This window comes from Columba livia, chromosome 5 (genome assembly GCF_036013475.1).
Source record: "Columba livia isolate bColLiv1 breed racing homer chromosome 5, bColLiv1.pat.W.v2, whole genome shotgun sequence".
Lineage (NCBI taxonomy): Eukaryota > Metazoa > Chordata > Aves > Columbiformes > Columbidae > Columba > Columba livia.
Genome location: NC_088606.1, coordinates 60,996,853 through 61,017,674, shown reverse-complemented (window position 1 = coordinate 61,017,674; position 20,822 = coordinate 60,996,853). Strand labels below are relative to the sequence as shown.

The following is a 20,822-nucleotide window of genomic DNA, read 5'->3' as shown; positions in this document are numbered from 1 at the left end:
GGCTGTAAATTTGGAGGATCTTTGCTTTTCCTGAAACATTAATTACTTAATCTCAGGAGAACGCTAAATTAATTTTAAATTAGAGGCTTCTACAACATGATTTTCCATCTAAAATATGCCTTTGATTTCATAGTCTTTATAATCTTTTAAATATCCTGCTTTTTCTTGGTATCTGTTTTTTAACCAGTTTATTCCAAGCTCCTAGTGGAGCAAATAAACAGCAAATGCTTTGATCTCATTAAATTACAACTTATAGTTCCTGGAGCCATAAATATTATGCCCTGTTCTCCCCCACCCCTCCCGTTCTGGTACAAGGTAGTCTGTTTAATATCGCTCTCTCCTTGAGCGCTCTGACGTTTACTCAGACAAACAGCAGAGGTTATGAATGCTGTTCACAGATAGTATCAAGAATTCTTCACGATGCCATAGTGGTGAACCAAGCATTCAGAATGGTAATAGTTTTATCTAACAACTAAGTTTGGTCTGTTTAACTTTTCTTCACAAAACTGGAATTCCATCTTATCACAGAGCAATGGTTTAACTGTTCTGGACAAAATCATATAACAGTACAAAAGAAAAAGGGAAGATCATGTTGTAGTTGAAATTCACAAATACAAAGTTTTACAGAAAATACAAGCATAGGTACTATGCTTAAATAAATCATTTTTTTGCTAAAGGCTTTATTTCTCACGTCTTTTAGCCATAATTCAATCTAAAATGATCTAGTAAGTACTAAGTGCAATCGCAGAATCAATTACAAAACCCAAAGACAGCAATCCTTTAGAATTCTGGTATTCTGTAACCTAGGAAGGCTTTTTCCATCTTCTGCAATAACAACATATTAGTTGTACTAGTTGTACCATTTTTACTTGAAGGCTCTGTAATGAGATATGCAATCAAAGTCCCTACAATTAAGTGGTGGAAGATGCAAGCGGTTTTAACTTTGTGAAAGAAAAAAGCTGCACTGTGCCAGTTTTCACAGAGAACTAGACTAATGGGGAGAACTAGACTAAAGGCAGGTGCAGAAGCCTGCTGTGGATTTCATACTTTATCATTCCCAAAATTCACAGTTTATTTTGTTCAGAAAAATCTTACTACCTATTTTGTCATGGGTAAAGACAAGTCACACTAAGTAAAACGGGTCCTTGAGGTAGAAAAGACGACTGGATTTTTGTCTTTGTATATAGCAGATGGATGTGTATAAACCATCTGGAACAAAATCCAGACCTGCTAATGTACCGAACCTGTAGTCAGAAAAACAAACCAAACACCACACAAAAACCCTGACCACCAAAACTCAACACAAACCAACAACAAACCCAAACAAACAAACAACACAAACCAGATCACCAAAAATAATGGCCAAGTTTTCCATGGTGAGGGAAAGCATGAGCTATATGGTATGAAAATATAAAATAATTTTCTACATAAACTATGTATATTTTCTCATACTTGGAAATTAAAATTCACCCCTAGAGTGTTTGCTTATTTTTCTAGTAGCTTTCTGTCCTTAATAAGATCACTAGTAGTATTCTGAACCCTATATATTAAATTGAATCTGCAAAATAATTGTACTAGTTTTGGGGTAATGTTAAGAAAGAATGTTAAGGCTTTAAACCCATTCCTTTGCTGTGTCGCTGGCAGCCAACACTTAGGGGCACAGTTTCAGAAACACTTCAAGCCAGCGCAAGGCAAGAGTGTCACAAAAGAGCAGTCCTGCTCCTTAAATCTATTTTCCTTTTGCCAGTTGATCTAAGCTAAAACTTACTCCCTTTTTTTTGGTAAAATGTAGTTTTAATGAATACAAAAGTTTCCTTCTACTTTCCCTCAAGGCCACACAAACACACGTGCCAGCATGAGGCCATGGTACGTGACTGGCAAAGCAGCCAGCGCAGGGGGATGTAACCATTGCCCGAGACAGTGCTGACGCCTTAATGCAAACTCTAAGTGTATCCAAAATCACAAGTAAATCTTTTTGCTCTCTTCCTAGGTCTGTGCAGCTCTTGTAATCTTTTAGGCCTTGAGCAGCACAGCTGGATTTAAAGGTTTGTTTCATTCCGCTGCTTTTCTTGGTCGGATTTCAATGCCAGCATTTTCATAGTTTCACTAGTTTACTTTTATCCGTAAATGCTGAATAGCATTCACTAACTCCATATTCCCATTAAGAACAAAGGTGTGAGATCACCCTGCTCTGAGTCAAAGTAACGGCTGTGATAAGAGCTGACAGCCAAATTAAGATTTTAGTACTAAGGACAGTCATTCCCGCTCCAGCACTGAGGCTAGAGAGGAAAGAAGTTTGAACCCACAAGTTGTCAAGAGCTGTTAGAGGTCGGTCAATTCTCCAAGGCAGATAAACCAGCTTTTTAAGTTGTCCCAACTTGTGCTGCAGAGATCATGACTCCTTTCAGCTATGTAGCAAGTGAAAAGACCCTGGTAATCCCTCTTCCAAACTCTTTGAAATATAAAAGATTTCCCATTGCTTTCGATCTCCTGTTGGTCCTTTCAGCTCTACAACAGATACATTTTCCAAGAAGGGAAAACACCTGACTACTTTAAGATCACATCTGCCGCAGTGAGGCTACGTACAAGGCAGCCACAATGAAATGAAACTACTTCAGGGCACTTCTGGCTGGGTCCAAGCTCCTCTTCTTTCTCGATGAGCCCACAGCCCCTCAGCACAAGTGCTGCTATAGGCACAGTTCAGATGTGCACTCCCACACTACAGAACTTCTCAGAAACATTTTATAAGCACACTGTTGAAATAGAGAATAATGAAAAATAGGCAGTATTTTTTCAATATGTCTTTTTTTTAACTCCATTTTCACACAAATTCTGCATTTTGAGGAAAAAGGCATATCTTTCTATTATACACAACTTTAATTAATAAAGCTGTATTTACAAATAAACCTTCATTTTTTTCAGAATAAGGCATTGCTGCAGCAAAATACTGCAGCGCTATGTGAATATGAGAAGGCTAAGAAATTAAATTACAGCTCAGTTTTGCACTGAATGAGATGGTCAAATACTTAACAACCAATAAGAAATTCAGACACAACCAGGATAAAGGCATTTCCTGGTGAACTGAGAAAGGCAGATTAAGTTTCAGTTGGCCTCTTCTGCTGCTTATCTAAAAGTATTTTATTTAAAATTCATCACCCATGACCTTAAGAATCATGAGTATAGGTGCAAAAAAAGAATGGATTAAGCACTATGTTTGATCACTAGAGTACATCAATCACTACCAGTTTCTCACACACCTCTGCTGCTCACAAATTTCACTATGTAACAGTTTCTTAACACTTTTTTTTTTTTACGTATCCTCAGAGAATTCTAAGTAATTAATTATTCTTGGTTTCTTAACCAAAAGCAGCAAATATAATTTACTATGATGCTTAAAAAATTCTAGAACTCCTAAATTTTGCTGTTTTAGATGAACACTCCTCTTTTTGTCACATACAAATTACAATTCCTTTAAAAAGGGAACTGTACAGTTGAAGGGTACCCAATGCACACAGGACAAAATTGTCCTCAGACCTTCATAGCTATGATGATATTACCATTTTAACATATATGGATTTTCTACTGAGAAAAGTTATCACCACTGACAGCTTCCAATATTCTTCTGTTGCTCTTCCCTTCATCAAATATTTCAGATCAATATATATAAGAATTATATATAACACATAAGTATATATAAAATCTATAATTTGAATTAGGTAGCTAAAAAAACATTTCTAAATGCCATAAAACCTATTTGTGATTTAGATATTAATTTGAGAATTCTTCCAATGTGTGCTTCACTGTTACTGTGTTTCTCAGTCTGTTTCTATGACGGTAGCAGTTCTGAAATCTTTCAGATCAATCACTTCAAAACTTCACCTTTTTGACACCGAGGTTTGCCACGTTATACTGTAGTATGTAACTAAACAAATCTATATTGAATTAGCGATTAATCTTCACTGTGGCTCGAATATCTTCACATAATAAATATAAAAATTAAGTAAAGCACTAGAGAAGGTAAGAATGAAACAAATGAAAAAATGTCTAACTGTCTCTTTTTCAAGATGAAGTTTAATTTTAAGTCAGACTTCTAGAAGCATCACACTGCAAAGAACCTTCACAATAAGAGGCTGTGTGCTTTGAAGAACAAAAACCACTCTATTCAGGAAGAGTTTACAAGCACTTCTGTACCTTCAAATTTTTTCAGGCAAAAAAGTAGGTAGGTAAACATCCAATTTTTGTTCAGTTTAACCCAAATATAAAATAGTCATGGTCCCTTCTCCTCATTTATGAATTACTGCCCCTTTTTGTTTTGCAAGAAATTCACAAACTTTGTAAGGATTCCATGGTAGTCCAAAGCATTAATCTGGAAACTGGGGATTAACATCAGGACAGGAACAAAGATGCATGTGTTGCTTACCTAGAATCCTCAGAGAATCAAAAGAAGAAAAAACAAACAAACACACACAAACCAAACCAAAACAACAACAAAACAAACAAACAAACAAGCAGAATAGAAAGATAAGGAGATATTAAAAAGATGTGGTATGGAAAGATATTGAGTTTACAGGACTTTCTGATGGAGATTCAGTTACATTTTTTATCCTACATTCAATCTACCAGCTTCCTTCAATGGCAACTTCTCGCCATGTTCCATGGCTCTTTGACTAAACTGAAACCACCACTGCTACCTTTCCATTTCAGATGGTAGAAGCAATGACAACACAGTACAGGAAGAAGACAGGTTGCCAACACTGAGAAACAAGTAGGACAGGGTAGAGGTAAATAAAAATTACCAAGTTACAGAAACAGCTGCTCAAAGTTTAATTGGGATTCATGTGAAGTATCTGTGCACAACAAGGGAGCATAAGATTAATTTAGCCATTAGTCCCAGAATGAAAAACAGTACTGCTGCTTGTCCACTCCTTCTGTAAGTACTACAGCAGCTCGTAGAAGTCCCAAAAAATCCCACTTAAACATTCAGAAATACATCCTATACTTACTTCCTTCAGGTTACTTATTTCTGTCTCTTGTCTTTTATTCACTGATGTTAGTTTCTTATTGAGCTGTATCGCTTCTTGTACTTTAAACAAAAGTTAAAACATGTTAATATGTACTTTCATGTTTGAATGAATATTTGGCTTATAACTGCAATGTATGTGTATATAATTTACAAAATAATTCAATATCTTTGGGGAAAAGAGGCTAAGGCTGAAAATGTGACTCAACTGCTTTTTCTGTATAATGTTAATACTACGCTAGAGGATTACACCAGGTGGTACCAGTTGCTCTGTACCTCAAACAACAAGTTAAGACTCTTCTATACATTGGTTTCCTTTTTTTAAACTTGTAATTTGATTTTTAGTTCATTTTACGTCACTTCATTAGGATCACTTCTCCATTAGCTTTTAATCTTAGTTTTAACAACTGTAATTTTCTGATGAGTTTATTTTCAGAGAAACATAGAACACAATGAACCACAGAACATTCAAATAATTGAGTTAACAGATGTGTAGACTTGTACATGCATATAGGACATGGAAGACAGCAAAGAGCAGAGGATAAGGGCAAGGAAAACTAAGAATAACCTCTGTCCCTTTTGAAAGGGCCAAGATATCACTAGGAAATTCCTTGAAGTTTCACTATGAAAAGCTGAAGATATTCCCTGGTGCCTGTACTTTTTCAGTCACCTCTATTTAATGTTAGTATTTTGATCCTCTGAGGTCTCTCTTCAGCCTTTTCTATTTCCTGATTCCTCTTCATTCACTCCTAATATTTTTTCCTTATTTTCTCAAAAAGCTTCTGGCACAACACTTGAATACAAGAACACTGGACATTGTCGCACCCAGAAAGTGTTTTACTTTTCTGTTAAAGATGCCAAGCATGACGAGGAATGATGGACAACAGCCATACAATATAATAAGCAATATTGCTTATTATATCAGAGTATGTGAAAATGAAAATACTCAAGAATGTAACAAACACTTTCTGATACAACTTAGAAAAAAACCCCACAAAGAACAACAGAAAAATAAGCAGGCAAAAACTGGTAAAACCCTCTCCTATCTTTCAACAAGAGTCACGTATTCACTCTCTAGCTTTAAAAAACTAAGGGTGGGACATTGTTTAGGCAATAAGGTGTATTATAAATGGTGGTATTTTCCTTATACAGCACTACAACACATCAATTTTCACTCTTTTGTTTCCCTACATGCTGCTTTAATACAGCAGATAAAAAACAACAGTTTACAAATGTAAACCATTTGCATAAAAAATGGCTTGTATACTTTCTGCCTGAATTTGCCACTGACTGCAATTTCTTGCTCAGAATTTACAAGTTACATACATGCCAATTGCAGGTCCTACAAACCACACACAAATTGAATTCTCTCTGCAGCAAAAGACACACTGAGAGTTAAAGTCGTGAACAGACTGGCTTCTTGAAGGGAAGGGTGGGGAAAAAATTAACTAAATATAACAAAGGAAATTGTAGAGTCTTGCATCTGGGTAGGAACAACCCTGGGTTCCAGTATAAATTGGAGAATGACTTGTTAGAGAGCAGCGTAGGGGAAAGGGACCTGGGGGTCCTGGTAGACAGCAGGATGACCATGAGCCAGCACTGTGCCCTTGTGGCCAGGAAGGCCAGTGGCATCCTGGGGTGTATTAGTGAGTGGTTAGTAGGTCTAGAGAGGTTCTCCTGCCCCTCTACTCTGCCCTGGTGAGACCGCATCTGGAGTATTGTGTCCAGTTCTGGGCCCCTCAGTTCCAGAAGGACAGGGAACTGCTGGAGAGAGTCCAGCGCAGGGCAACAAAGATGATGAAGGGAGTGGAGCATCTCCTGTGTGAGGAAAGGCTGAGGGAGCTGGGGCTCTTTCGCTTGGAGAAGAGGAGACTGAGGGGTGACCTCATTAATGTTTACAGATACATAAAGGGTGAGTGTCACAAGGATGGATCCAGGCTCTTCTCAGTGACAACCAATGATAGGACAAGGGCTGATGGGTACAAACTGGAACACAAAAGGTTCCACTTAAATCTGAGAAGAAACTTCTTCTCAGTGAGGGTGACAGACACTGGAACAGGCTGCCCAGGGGATTGTGGAGTCTCCTTCTCTGGAGACATTCAAACCCACCTGGACACCTTCCTGTGTAACCTCATCTGGGTGTTCCTGCTCCAGCAGGGGGACCGGACTGCATGATCTTTTGAGGTCCCTTCCAATCCCTAACAATCTGCGACTCTGTGATATAGTCAGAATCTACATAACAATTATAACTGCATAAAATTTTTCAAACCACCTTATTTATTTACTGACCTAGTTTTAAGCTTTTATATTTCTGCACAATAAAATATTTTATTTTATTAATATTTTCTGTCAATTTCACAACACTAAACCTACTTTAAATGGCATTAATTTTCCCCCATTTGCTAATTCCTTTACTTTCATTCGCGCTGCTACAACGGTTTATGTTAATTACACTGCTCCAATTTTTTTTTTTTGAAGGGGTGGCTGTGCTGCTGGATTCTTTGGAACACAAATCAATTCCTCGGTGTAATTTACCATGTGGTCACACCCACAGCTGTAGCAGCACATCAGCAAAGAGCAGAAGAGGTGCGGGGCCTCTGCTGCTTAACCTGGCACTGTCACAGACAGACTGAAGAAGCTACTGAGACACTGTTACTGTCAGTCGGTGTATTTGATGCTTGGCACACAGTAGCTGCTATTTTTCTGAATCATCAGGTGTCTCCAACTCAGTTTGTCAAAACACAGCAAAACCAAATGCTGCAGGACATTTAAGACGTACATACCACTGTGCTCCAGTTTTCCATGAACACCTTTTACGATTCCAAACTGACATGCAATGGTAGCGTAACACCTCTCGACTTCATTCAGTTTCTTCTGATGCTCCTCTTTGGCTGTTAAGTGCATCTGTAATTTTTGATCCTGTTAGAAACAAAAACAAAGCACCTGCTTAATGACAGTAACTGACACGTATAAATCAACTCTCCAGATGCTTTTTATCATAATAGCATAATCATTTCCAGAATATCTTGGTTGCCTATTTCATATTCAATATCAGTTCCCATTTCCAGAGAGCATCTCATTCCAACCACCTTTAACTGTGTGTTAGATTATCAAAAAAGCACTTTAACACATTTTCACATGCTGTACCTTATATTTTGGAGAATTTTCGTGTAAATGTCTGCAGAACTATATCAACTGTTTTCAAATCCTGGTTTCAAGTTTTCTTTTGTTAGGTGGCTTAAACAAGTTAATTAGTGTGCCACTGTATTGTGAAGAGAGCCTAACGTGCTGATGCTGTCCGTGCTTTTCACCTGTCCTCCTGCACTACCACTCCATACAGCATTGTGCTCTCTCGTTCCTTTGACGTAGGATGTTGACACAGATTAATGCAGTACCCACCCCACATCAACTCAGTACCTGGCCACGTCTTTGGTTGCAGATTGAAAACAACTCAGTGGCCTTGGCAGCTTGCATCTCATTGCCCCAGCTGCTCACTTGTCCCTACTGTCCCATTAAACCAAGTGTACCAAGCTCTCAGCTTGCAGCAACGCAACAAAATACAGGGCCTGCTTAAAAATTCTAGACAGCTTCAATCACAGCCCCCACAACCTGTTGTCCCAGCACCCACACAGAGGAGCACAGAGCAGAAACGATGATGTGGCTGGAGACAGGTAGGAGCAGGAGCTCCTTAAACTTTGGCAACAGTGCTCGTGTCTGCATGATGAAAATAAGGCCTATGGACATTTGTCTCCAGTTACAAAACAGAAGCAATCTATTGTGCAAATAGCATTCAGTCTTCTTTGTAAAGCCACCAGTAAAGTACTGTCTTCCTCTTATCGCCTTAAACACATTCCAGCATAACATGGTTTTAATAAACAAGACTTTTAAGCCATTGCAATACAAACTCAAAAATACTGTGGTGGGTTTTGTTTGTTTGTTGTCAATACAGGACTGTTCAAAGTATAGGGCGACTGTGATAATCATGGGATTTGAGCACCTGACAGGTGAGGAGAGGCTGAGGGAGCTGGGACTGTTCAGCCCAAAGAGGAGATGACTCCAGGGGGACCTTATCAAGGTGTATAAATCCCAGGTGAGGAGGGACGAAATAAAGACAATACAGCTGCACTCCTCCCAGTGCTGTCCACTGGCAGGAAAAGAGGCAACGGGCATAAAGTGAAACACAGGAAACTGCGCTTAAACTTGAAGGGAAAAAGTTACTGTACAGGAGGTTGAACATTGAAACAGGTTGCACAGACGGGCTACAGAGTCTCTGTTGGTGGAGATATTCACAACCCAACTGGACGTGGTTCTGTCCAAGCAGCTCCAACTGAGCCTGCCTTGGGCAGGGCAGGGTTAGACTGAGCCGTCTCCAGAGACACCAGACAGCATCACCCATTCCGGTTCTGGGATTGTTAGAAACGACATAGTGCAGGAACAAATAGTAGAGAATCTGTATATTGGACATGCCTAAATAAAAGAATTTCAACCTACTTGCTAAAAAATAGAAGTGCATCAACTAATTATAAAGAGCAGTGGTGACTTTGATTTAGATTAGTGAAACTAATGCAGATTAATATCCTAGGCTTCCTAGAAAAAAGTAATCTTTAATAAATAATTATTAATTCCTCAGTATCAATTAGCAGTTGTAGTATCTTGAAATATAATTAATTCACTTTAATTCTAGGATTATGTATCTAACTCCTTTTGTAAGCATCTAACACTTCTTTTTAAATTTCTCTTAACATCTTGGCCTAAGTAATATGTCATTGCAATGAATCCCACAAGACAATTAAGTGTATTTTAGTTTCATGGATTTTACCAATCTCCCTCTCATCTTGTGATGAGGTGACTGAAAAAACATTCAAAGGAATCTTTATTCAGTGACAAATGCCACTGATTTTTTTAAAATTACTTGTTATTTGTTATTCTTTCTTTCATATAAGCCAAGGTTTTTTGTGTTCCTCTTTATACTGTATTTTTGTTAATAGCTTTGTAGGTATTATTTGGTCAATTGAAAAATGAATTTTCTCTGAAGAGAGGGGGTTAAATTAATTCCTCAAACTATATCCATTTATTTAGACATCTAATCTATTTCTAATCTACAGTAAAGCAACATAGCAATTAAAATGAATTGGGCCAAATTCATCCCTGTGTGTAAATTCAAATTACACCAGGATGAATCTGGCCAGTCTGTCTGGCTTCTGTAAGGCTCCATTTCCATAGAGTAACAAATGCAATACGTGTCTAAGCATCAGAGGATAATAAAAGCTGTTAGTAATCAAAAGAAATGACCAACATAAGGCTAGAAAAACAGGACTATACAATACAAATTTCTCATGTTTTATAAGGTATGAAATTAAACACACTACAGCGAATAGAAAGTCATAATGGAAGCACTGGTTAAGTAACACCACCACTTACAGAATCAGTGCAAGGGATGTAGGTTGTGAATGTTCATATTCTTTCTCTTTTTGCTAAGTAAACTCTTGAAGAACTGTGCTTAGCTAATGTTAGCACGTGGAACTGATAATAGAAAAAAAGGATAACTTTTTCCTGATAGTCATTTAGGTGTATTTATTCTAGGAGACTGATGAAGAGGGAGGAACCGCTAATTTGAGACTCAAGACAGCTTGTTGCAAGATCTGAGGGGTTTTTGCACTTTCTTTTGCATGGATTTTTCTTAGCGTTGTCCCAATTTCTTTCTTAAGTCAGCAAGCCAGTGTTAGTCCCTCCTCCTCCTCCCCAAAAAAGCAGAAATATGCTTTGTTATTTCATAGGAGTCTTTCCAGTGAGAAAAGGAATTGACCTGCAATATCCTCAGAGTTTTATTGAGAGCTTACCACTTGCTGAAATATGATTTTTGATGGCAAGATGCTCTCCAGGCCTAGCAAACAGTAAAATAAAAGCCTGAGTTTCTGATTCTTCTGCTCACAGTTAAAAGGTCTTAAAATATTCTTCCATAGAAGATGATCAAGGAGACACTGCACGACAGGGAGGGTATGACCCTGGTGTTGGAGTAAGATCCGCAGAATCTTGGTTCTCCTTCCTAATGTCTGATACTGCAAGAACAGAATTATTGCCCTGCCCTCCACCAGTAATAAAGATAAGCTGGGATGGGGAGTGGAACTGATTATGGCCATATGGTTTGTTGAGGCACAATGATTTCTTGGTGAAACTAGACCAGAGAAATAGCTCAGGGTCAGGTAGGTGACCGAAGGAAGACAAAGAGGGAATTGCTCATATCTCAAAGATATTCTGGAAATGGAGTCACTAGTCAGAGTTACTCAGTGAAGCAGAAGGTGGTAACTGGGAGGTGGAAGTGTCAGAGAAACAAACAAGTTGCAGTGGCAACCTAAGGTGAGATCACGTGAAAATTATGCAAAGGGTTACCAACTGTAAATCGTCAAAACAGGAATTTTTCTCCACGATAGTCCTTTAATTTTCACCATTTCTCTACTTTAAAATAATGATTTCAAATTTATACTGTACCACTGCCTTCTCACTGTATTTTTAAGCAACATAGTATAGCAACTGGCAAAACTCTAAAAAAATGTGTAAAGGAAATAAAAATAACATTCCTAGCTTGGATTACTAATAACAACCCAACTTTCAAAATTACATTTAACCTTTTATAGGAATTTCTTTTTCATTCATTTGGCAACTATATCTGTATTAGAAGACTAAGTGGTGGCAGGGTAGTGCTTGGGAAATGCCTGAAGTGTCCCTGACACATTTTGGCTTGTGCCAAGTAGCACTAATGTGAGCAGTTCCTGGGCACAGCTCAGGCTCCCATCTGCTGGGAGCAACGTGCGTTATTTGGATGCAGATCCCCTCATCTGAAGAGCAGCAGAGTTTAATGAACCCAAACCATTTCACACCATTTGACTCCAGCTTCACTAAATGGTCTCACAAACATTTCGTTTACCAATATAAACAGAGTCAGCAAGTGAAAGTGGACTAATTACCAGAGGCACTCACCCCATCCACTTCACTCATTAACGATACACTGAATCATTACCTTGTAAACAGGGACGTCTCCCCACTGACTGCACAGGGATCTTGCACTCCACATTTACTCTTCTGAACTGCACACAAGATTTGGTCTCTAAACTAGCTAATACTAATATTAGCCTTAATGTCATCCTTCTTTTTTTATATTTCAGCACCATGACACATATTTAAGATCTAGGTACTGCAAAAGACAACTCTAAATGCTGACTCTCTCAGACAATTCCATGATCAGCTAATGCAAGTTAACAAGGGAATACATGAACAGATGAACTTTTATTGTACACTCAGAAAGTTCCAGCATTCTACATGATATCACCTGCCAGAAAACTAATGAAGGAGGAAACAAACACCTGACCAAGGCCATTTTCCTCCAGTTATTTTTTTATTTCAGCATCAAGAAAAAGAACACAATAGAGAACCCACACTCTAGCTTATTCCATTGAACAACTAGCTTTGTAGTTACCATCCTGTAGCCTCCTGACTGCTTGAGTACTACTATCCATATACACTGAGGTGCAAAGTGCCTACACCACACACAACAATCAACACTCACTGTGGAAACAAAGGACAGATGGAAGAAATATAAATCCCTTATTCCTTTGTCTCTGTACAGTCTGTCAATACGGAATAAAAACTTCCACTATTTCAGAATTCCAGCAGGTATCATAAGACTTACATCAGCACCACGATTTTCACTTAACGGAGAGCGTGCTGAAATATGGTGTACATGCAGTATATTGATATTGCATATGACAGACTAAAAGAAGAGGATTAAAGGAACAAAACCAGAACGAGATGCTCCATCACTAAGGCATGCTGGGTCCCCAGCACATACAAGGTACTGCACTGCCTGGCAGGGTTTCCAGGGTGCCAGATATGAACAGCACATCTGCTTACTTTCAAAACAGCAGCCAGGGCACGCGTCTTTAACAAACTTAAACCTGAAATAGAAAAGGGTCTCAAATACATGAATAATTTGGAATTTGATCTTTTTTACTTTTAAACATTTTGTCATTTCTGGTAACTGACTAAGAGCGTCCACATGGGTCACTACTATTTTGATCCCTAGAATGCACCACTTATTTCAGTGCAACTACTCAAGGGGTAAAGTTGGGAGAATGTCACCCAGTATAAAACTGTATTAGCCTGCTACTGTATAAGGCTGTGGGAAATAATTCATTCCTGTTTACCTTGTGTGTTTTTGTTTTCATCATTTCATATCAGAACATCTTCTACATTCAAAAGAGGATTTCTAATACATTGTCCTCCCACCCAATAGTATTTAACCATACTCTGTCTCGAAGTCGCCATACTCCAATGTTTCAGAAATACTCAAATAATCAATTATCAAAAAAGTTTATAAACATAAGAAAGGAAGATGTTTAAGCAGCACAGATATATTTTCAGCTCATAGAAAAGGTGTCATGATTTAAATATTCTCATTCATATGGAAGACTGAGCTTGCAAGTTATGAAAAGTAATATGTGAAATGACCTAAATGTAAGTTCAATAATTTTGTATATTTGAAAGACATTTTTAGATTAGATGTATTTTAAGAATAAATTCAAGTTAAAAGTGAAGTAAAACAAAACACATTTTATGTTGCCTTTGATCTTTAACTTGTAGCCTTATCTCCCAGGTCAGAGGGCACATTATTCAATTTCACCATATTTTGTGTAAAACCACTGTAGCGTTGAAGATGACTTTCAGTACAAATGTCATGGTACTTAAAGCTAAACTGGACCCTAGTTTTTTGAGCTTCTTAATTAAAATCACAGTTTGTAATGGTCTGACAATATTATCTTTATTCTTTCCAGTTGAGCAGCAGCAGAATTTTCAGAGCATTGATTCAATCAAGCTCAGCAATGTTTCTGCAGCTCACTCTTTCACTTCCTAAAACAGACAACAGGGTTCAGAGCGACTCTGCTGTCAGTCTACCGAAATTTATTCTCTGTGTCAAAGGGAGTAAAGCTGGACTGGATGAAATCTAAACTGTTCAGGGGAACCGATATTAAGAAGTAATTCTGAGAAGAGTGAAAAAGAGTGAGAGGAAAAACATTACCCGTTTTTCTTCAAAACAAAACTAAGAACGGCTTGGAATTCTCTGTTGCTTCTTTGAGAGGAATATGCTAGATCCTCTAAGGTTAATATAGCTACGTTATTCAAATCACATCTATAAAAAACCCACCTTCACTTTAATCTATAAAGAATATAATAATTATGCTTTAATTCAGGGGGAAAAAAATCCACATGATTAACAGCAGCCATTGAACTATAACAAACTAAAAACATTGTTATTTGAAAGTTTTTCAGATTCCAAGCTGATATAATCTCTTTTGGTTATTTGTAACAATTGTCACACAACATGTAGTATTGCATTATACTCTAACTAACATTTTCTTTTCATATAAGTTGTTATTTTTTCTTTTTATTTATTTCTTACCATTTCATTCAGTTTCTTTTGTAAAGTGTATTTTGAAATCTGTAAAGTGAAAGAGAGATATTAATTAAATTGTAGTTACATTTTTCCAATGACGACCTGCATATTTAAGTATTCTCATACCTAAGATTTAATTGCATTTATTGCCAATCCAATACAGTAATACTGGTTTTGAATTAATGATTAGACTATTTATTAGCTCACATAATTCCACTTCAATATTTAAATTAGGTAAAAATGCTTTATACTGATTTTTTTACTAGAGAAATTTTGAAATCCTTGTGTTTTCTGACATGTATCATCAAAATAATGTTACAGTCTGTAAACCAGACCCCTAGAAATAAACAGGGCAGAAAACAGATAAAATATTCCCTTCAGGTCCTAGAGGAATAGGGATGTTCCCTGTTGGAAAAAAATTCTAGTTCAGATAACTCTGAATGGTGGCATATAAAGACATATTTCAACAATCCTGCATGCTTTAATAAGACTGGCATTTCAAGTCATTAAAACTTTTTCATACACCATTGCCATCAGAGAATTTTGACTTGCGTAGTACTTAAGATCGCAAAAGCTTTAGTTCCTCTATCCCTAAGAACATTTAAAGAAACATTGAAAATGTCTAGAAAGAAATGTCAAAGAACCCAGTGTGTGTAAATCTTCTACAGAAAACATTATTTCCAGAAAAACTAAGCCCAGAAAACAATCATTTTAACGTAGAACTCTGACTCTCTGGGTAGAGAGGGCTACAAAACCAAGTTACAAATTCTTTACTCTTTTTCCAGGCTGATTTCCAAACTATATTTCTAGGTTCGCAGGTCCATTGTGACTCCCTGCTTTCTCAAGTCACAGTGGAATTTCCTAGATCTGAACTACACTGTTACACCAATGTTTGATCTGTGTACATTAAACATTTAATGTCAAGCTCTTTTTTTTAATTTCTGTTTTATCTTACGAAAGAAAGGCCTGTGGAATCTTCCATTACTCTTGCTGTCCACATATTATGTTCAGCAGACCATGGAGGGATATTCTACATCATCTGTGATACGCCAAGGTTCAAACAAGGCAACAAAATCCTTACAGCTATTGCACAGGCAACCAGCCATGGGAATAAATTCCATTTGCTCTTAAAATACCTTCAGTGCTAACTGATAATGATTAAACAAACAGCCTGATACCAAGTAAATGCATCCCATAAGAGAATGTTAACAAGAACCAAACATGTCACAAAATCATGGGTTATGCAAAATCCATTAGAACCATTTTGTTTTCATTATTATTATCCCACTCAGTTTTGGGTAGAAAAATAATTAGTTCCTGGCAATATCTGAAATCTGTCACTGCATTACAATGCTAATTCTCTTCTGTGTTGAACAGAAACCTTCAGAGTTCTACTATTTTAATCAGTTTTCAACGTATCTGCCTTGGTCTTTAAAAGAAACCCAAATACTAGCTATGCTCCTATGTCTTCCTTTAATTCAAGTAACCATGAATCAGAGTCACAACTGCTCCAACACCACGTAATGATATAAAATACAACACAGAAATAACACCAAACAGCACCAGAATAAATAGTGTGTTTATCTGACAATTCTACTGACAAACGGGTATTGAAAACCCATGGGTTAAGTGGTAAATTCTGAAACCTCCTAGTGAAATGAAGGAAAATATTAAGAAAGAACACATGTAGCACTGTGAGTTGGAGACCCAGTGTGAATTTCTGTTTCTGTGCAGGAATCCAAAACCAGAGTTTCCAGACAGGTGAGAAGCAAGAACAGAAAGGAAAAGGAAGAGTGTGGAAATCAAAAGAAAGGACACTTCACATGCTATTTGGACTTTCATTGAGTCTGCAGCTCTTCTGGGAGAGAATCACTTTAGCTGGAAGGGTTAGAGTAGTCTTGGCACTGCAGACCAGACCAGACACTTCATGTTAGAAAGTGAGGTGTACATATACTAGAAAGATTAAATGAGAAGGCCTTAAAGACCCTCTTAAAAACAACCATTTTCTTACCAGTGGAAAAAAATGAAACCAAACCACTTGCATACCAAGGAAAGTTATTTAACAAAAATAATAGTTTACCTGTAATGCTTTTAATGCTTCTTTCAGTCCATCGATTTCTTTTTCTTTTGTTTCCACAGCAAGTTGATATTTTCCCTTTCAACAAAAGCTGTACTTCAGGATTTGGGTAGAATAAATGCATTTATAGCAAGAATTTATCAACAAGCATGTTACGAAAGTAAAGCACTACTCTGCTATAATGGAGTGATTCATTAGTGAATCATTTTAATAGGTACATATATATTGCTATAAAAAGAACAGTGAAAATACAATAGTATATTCTCACCACTTATGACTAGTCAGCAAAGCTTGTGACTATTTGTCCCAAACCCCCCAAAATAAAGTAAATTTTGTATAGCTTCAACATAGAACTACCACAGAACACTTACTCCCTACCAGATTTTTTGCATAACCAGATTTCAAAGCAAAGTTTCATAACTAATCAAAGTCCTATAAACGAAAAACCCCAAAGTAAAAAAATATTATAAAGGAACTTCTTTGCAAAAACTATAGCAGGAAAATTAATTCAATTGTAATATACTTTATACATAGAACATGTTCAGTAAGTTGTATAGCATTATCATTTGCTTATGTGCTTCCCAGAATGACAAAAACCCAAATAACTTTAACATAGAGTACCTTTTCTTCTTCCATGGCAAATACTCGTGCCTGAAACTTCATTGTCAGTGGGAAAAAAAAAAGAAGGAGAAGAAATCAATAGAGCATGTGGGATGAATTTTATTCATGCAACTTGACAAGACAATCTAGTTACATCCTGCACAGCGTATTTCCTGTTAGTTGTTGGGTTTTTTTTTTTCCTTTAACTACTGTATCTGCAGGGTCACAAGCAGCAAGCTTGTAAATCACTAAAAACCTAATTGCCTGTCAATTTCTTTTTTGCGTGACAGGCCTGTGATGTAGCATTAGGGATAAATTCTTCATCGCTATGCGCCACAGTTTCGGTTTCTATGACTGTTCTCTGCAAGTTCTTTCAGCACTGATATTTGTTGATTACATATTGCAGAGAAAAAAAAGCCCACAATCATGACTTGAAAGACTGAAACACACTTTCAAAAGTTGAACAGAATAAGTTATGTGGCACATTTTTTACCATGGTCTATGAATCTCAACTTGCAGAAGATATACCATCTTGGAGAGAGGGGGGAAAAAAGGACACAAAAACCCCAAACCAAAACCAAACAACAACAAAAAACAAACCATTAATAAAATATTAAAAGCAGCATTATCTTCTTCAGGAATTTCTGAAAAAATAAAAATGAAAAATCCCAGGAAGAATGGCTTAGTGGAAAGAATGCCAAAATACAGGCACTATACTGTGTCTAGAATATAGATAGATAATTTCTTTGAGCTGTATATTCTAACATTTTATATGCAACATGAAAATATTTTAATACCATCTGATAACATGCTATAATGCCATCGTATTTTAAACTCTTGTTGTCAAAGCTAGGTGGCCTTATTTTGCTACCTGTTTTTTAAAAGCTGCCATAGCTTCTTTGTTTTGTTGGTGCAACGTGTCCGTCTGATGCTGCAGAGTTTCCTGTTCACGTGAAACAACAATAGTGTGTTTTAGGTATTATCTTAGTGCAAATCATACATATAGTACTTAGAGAAAAAACACTGATTCCTTGTGAAATGTTTTTAGAAAGACATGATTGATTAAAAACAAAACCTGAAGACTAAAAAGACACATTTTTAACTGGTAATTGCTCTTTTTTGTAGCAGATTCTCTTTAATTCGTAACAGGCAACAATTCTCACCTCTGGAATTCAGATTTGTTGTTGTTAGGACTCATAAAAGCAACTCTTACCCATCCTGTCAACCTGCAGAAGTAATCCAACACCCACCGCCGTCTGAAAACAGCATCTTGACACAGTTCCAGGTAGTTAAAACAGAATTTAAATTTTATCTCCATTTTTAAATTATAATCCCACTAAAACATAACAATCTATTATACTGGGTTTAGTTAAATTTTAGTCATTTAACAAACTACATGGCAGAGTCAAAGGGCAGCAGAAAAAAACTAAGCATAAGGTGATAGCTTAAGATTTTTATCATCCTACTGACTGGCCTTACTCTTATCCATAAAAAGAAGCAAATTAAAGATGTACTATTATTTTTGTTATTGTTTCATATCATAATCTCACAGACTAGTAACTACACTCTGCAAGTCAGAAATCTTTAACATCTTTAAGCACCATGTTCCTAAACAAGACAGGAAAACACAAACATAACAAAACCACAAAGCTAAATACAATTGAGGTGAAGTAATATGGAAGATATGTAAAATCAGGGGGATTTTTTACGTTCTAGACACTAAAAAGTATTAGGTAAAGGTAAGCAAGAGGCTCTGTCCTCGAGCAGTTATTTCAAAATATAGATGAGTGTTTAGCTAAGAAATCTTAGTGCGAAATAGGGAACGATTAAGTCATGACTGCGCAAAAATAACTAGAGATTGACACTACTGAAGAATGGCTGGGAAAAGATCAATTGATCATTGGTTTCACACACAAGAAGTCTAATGTCTTCTCCTGACTAAAAAGAGGTATTCAGAGCTTTTCAGACATAAAGCCCACTTCAAAATTGGTGTTTTCTCCGGGAAACTGGTGTAGCTTTCAGCAAGCGAGAGCTGTTGCCTTTTGATACAAGAAAACAAGAATCCACAGAGGTGAGGTGCTTTATATTCAAGTACATATTCATTCATTGTAAGATGGGTAAAGTTTTGATTTGCCTCTAGCACACAGATACAAATATTGGAAAATGTGAAGATCAATATCTGAGGAATGTTTTCAAGGTGTCACCTAGAGCTGAGTTCAAAGACCCAGGTTGTCTGGTGGGTAAAGGGCTCACCAGGTGCTCCGGGGAATCAGCAACAGTGAGGGCAGCTCAGCTCTTCTTAGCAGAGCGTTCCTACCCGCCACAGGATTACAACTCTGCATCCACAGGGCTGCCACATTAAGACGACACTTCTTTAGATTCTAGGAATTCAAGCCAGTTTTGTCACTGATGTAATTGGTAAGTGGAAAAAAGCATTACTGACCTCTTCATAACATATCAGTTTTCCTTGTACTGTATATTCAAGGGATGTGTTTTACTCTAAAAAAAAAAGAGACTAGGAAGTTTCTACAAATATTCATATCCTAACAGTCCTCATGGCTGAGAGTATTAAATAAAACAATTATATATAACTTTCTCAGAGCTTCAGTTTTGGAACAAGTTTTCCGTATGGATGTGTGGTGCAGGGAGAGTGAAGAACAAAGTTACTTTTTAAAAACATACACAAAATCACCTTTCCTATAAGTATAATGATTATGTTTATTAGATTTTCAAGAATATTATCTCCAGTAATTCTGTTTTACCTACTCTAGCATATGTTGTTTCAAGAGCAGCAACAGTATTCATAAAATGTAGACAAAGATCTGCTTTAAAATTGTAATCTTAAACCAGAAGCTTAGCTTAAGTCACGTGTTTATTTTAAAGTAGTTTGCTACATTTAAGGAAAAATAAAATATATACTGAGTCACAGAAAAATTGACCGAAATGGATATCTCTGAAGGAAAATATATAAGAGAACCTTTGATAAGCCAGGGGAAACTGTTCACTTACTGAACTACTACTGAGGTCAATGTGATTCTGCATTCAGAAACCATCAGGTCACAAATTCAATTTAAATGCCATACTCAGCATTTTCATCTTACTGGAATCTACAGAACCAGAAAACTCTCATTCACTTGTTCCTTTCTACACATGTGTTGACATGAAGTTCTTAAAATCTACAACTCATTGTTGACATTAGTTTTGGCATGTGCCTACATTAAATGCCAAGCGCAGGAAAAAAGAGTTCACCTAATTGCCTTTAAGCCACATCTTTATTAATGGTAAATTAAATTGCTGTTAAGGTCTCAGAACGAACAGAAATCGTGCCTTTTGAACCCAGATTATTAGGAACTGCAGTGCCAGGTTAAGAAAAACTAAGAAGGGTTACAAATTGAAAGCACTGTTGCTTTTACAAATAGAAAATGTTTCCTGTTTCTGTGTGTACATATATATCTTTCAGAAAAAAACACATAGTTAGGATTATTAATTTAAGACGGCTAGGATGAACTCCAAGATGAAACAGTCTTCCGTTACTACTAAGATGTTAAATATTCCAAGATCAAGGATAGAGCTGAAATTATTGTTTTTTCTGTGATCGTAAAATATACAGGGTGAAGCCTTTTATCTCGTGACCTAGTGACAGGGGTCATAGGTTTGATTGTATTACAAAAGCATAA

General features: G+C 36.8%; 1 protein-coding gene across 2 annotated transcripts in view; it reads right to left on the bottom strand.

The window, feature by feature from the left end:
• CCDC73 (coiled-coil domain containing 73) overlaps nt 1-20,822 on the bottom strand; it is a 79,889-nt gene that overhangs the window by 23,819 nt on the left and 35,248 nt on the right. Inside the window, exons 4-9 of one of the 2 annotated variants that reach the window (XM_021301279.2) lie at nt 18,017-18,088; nt 17,167-17,202; nt 16,549-16,623; nt 14,475-14,513; nt 7,804-7,939; nt 5,004-5,083 (exon numbers count right to left, since the gene is read on the bottom strand). In XM_021301279.2, the coding sequence (XP_021156954.1) occupies nt 5,004-5,083; nt 7,804-7,939; nt 14,475-14,513; nt 16,549-16,623; nt 17,167-17,202; nt 18,017-18,088 (438 nt within the window). Of the gene's footprint in view, nt 1-5,003; nt 5,084-7,803; nt 7,940-14,474; nt 14,514-16,548; nt 16,624-17,166; nt 17,203-18,016; nt 18,089-20,822 lie in introns of those variants that run through there. The other variant, XM_065065358.1, reaches the window with a different exon arrangement.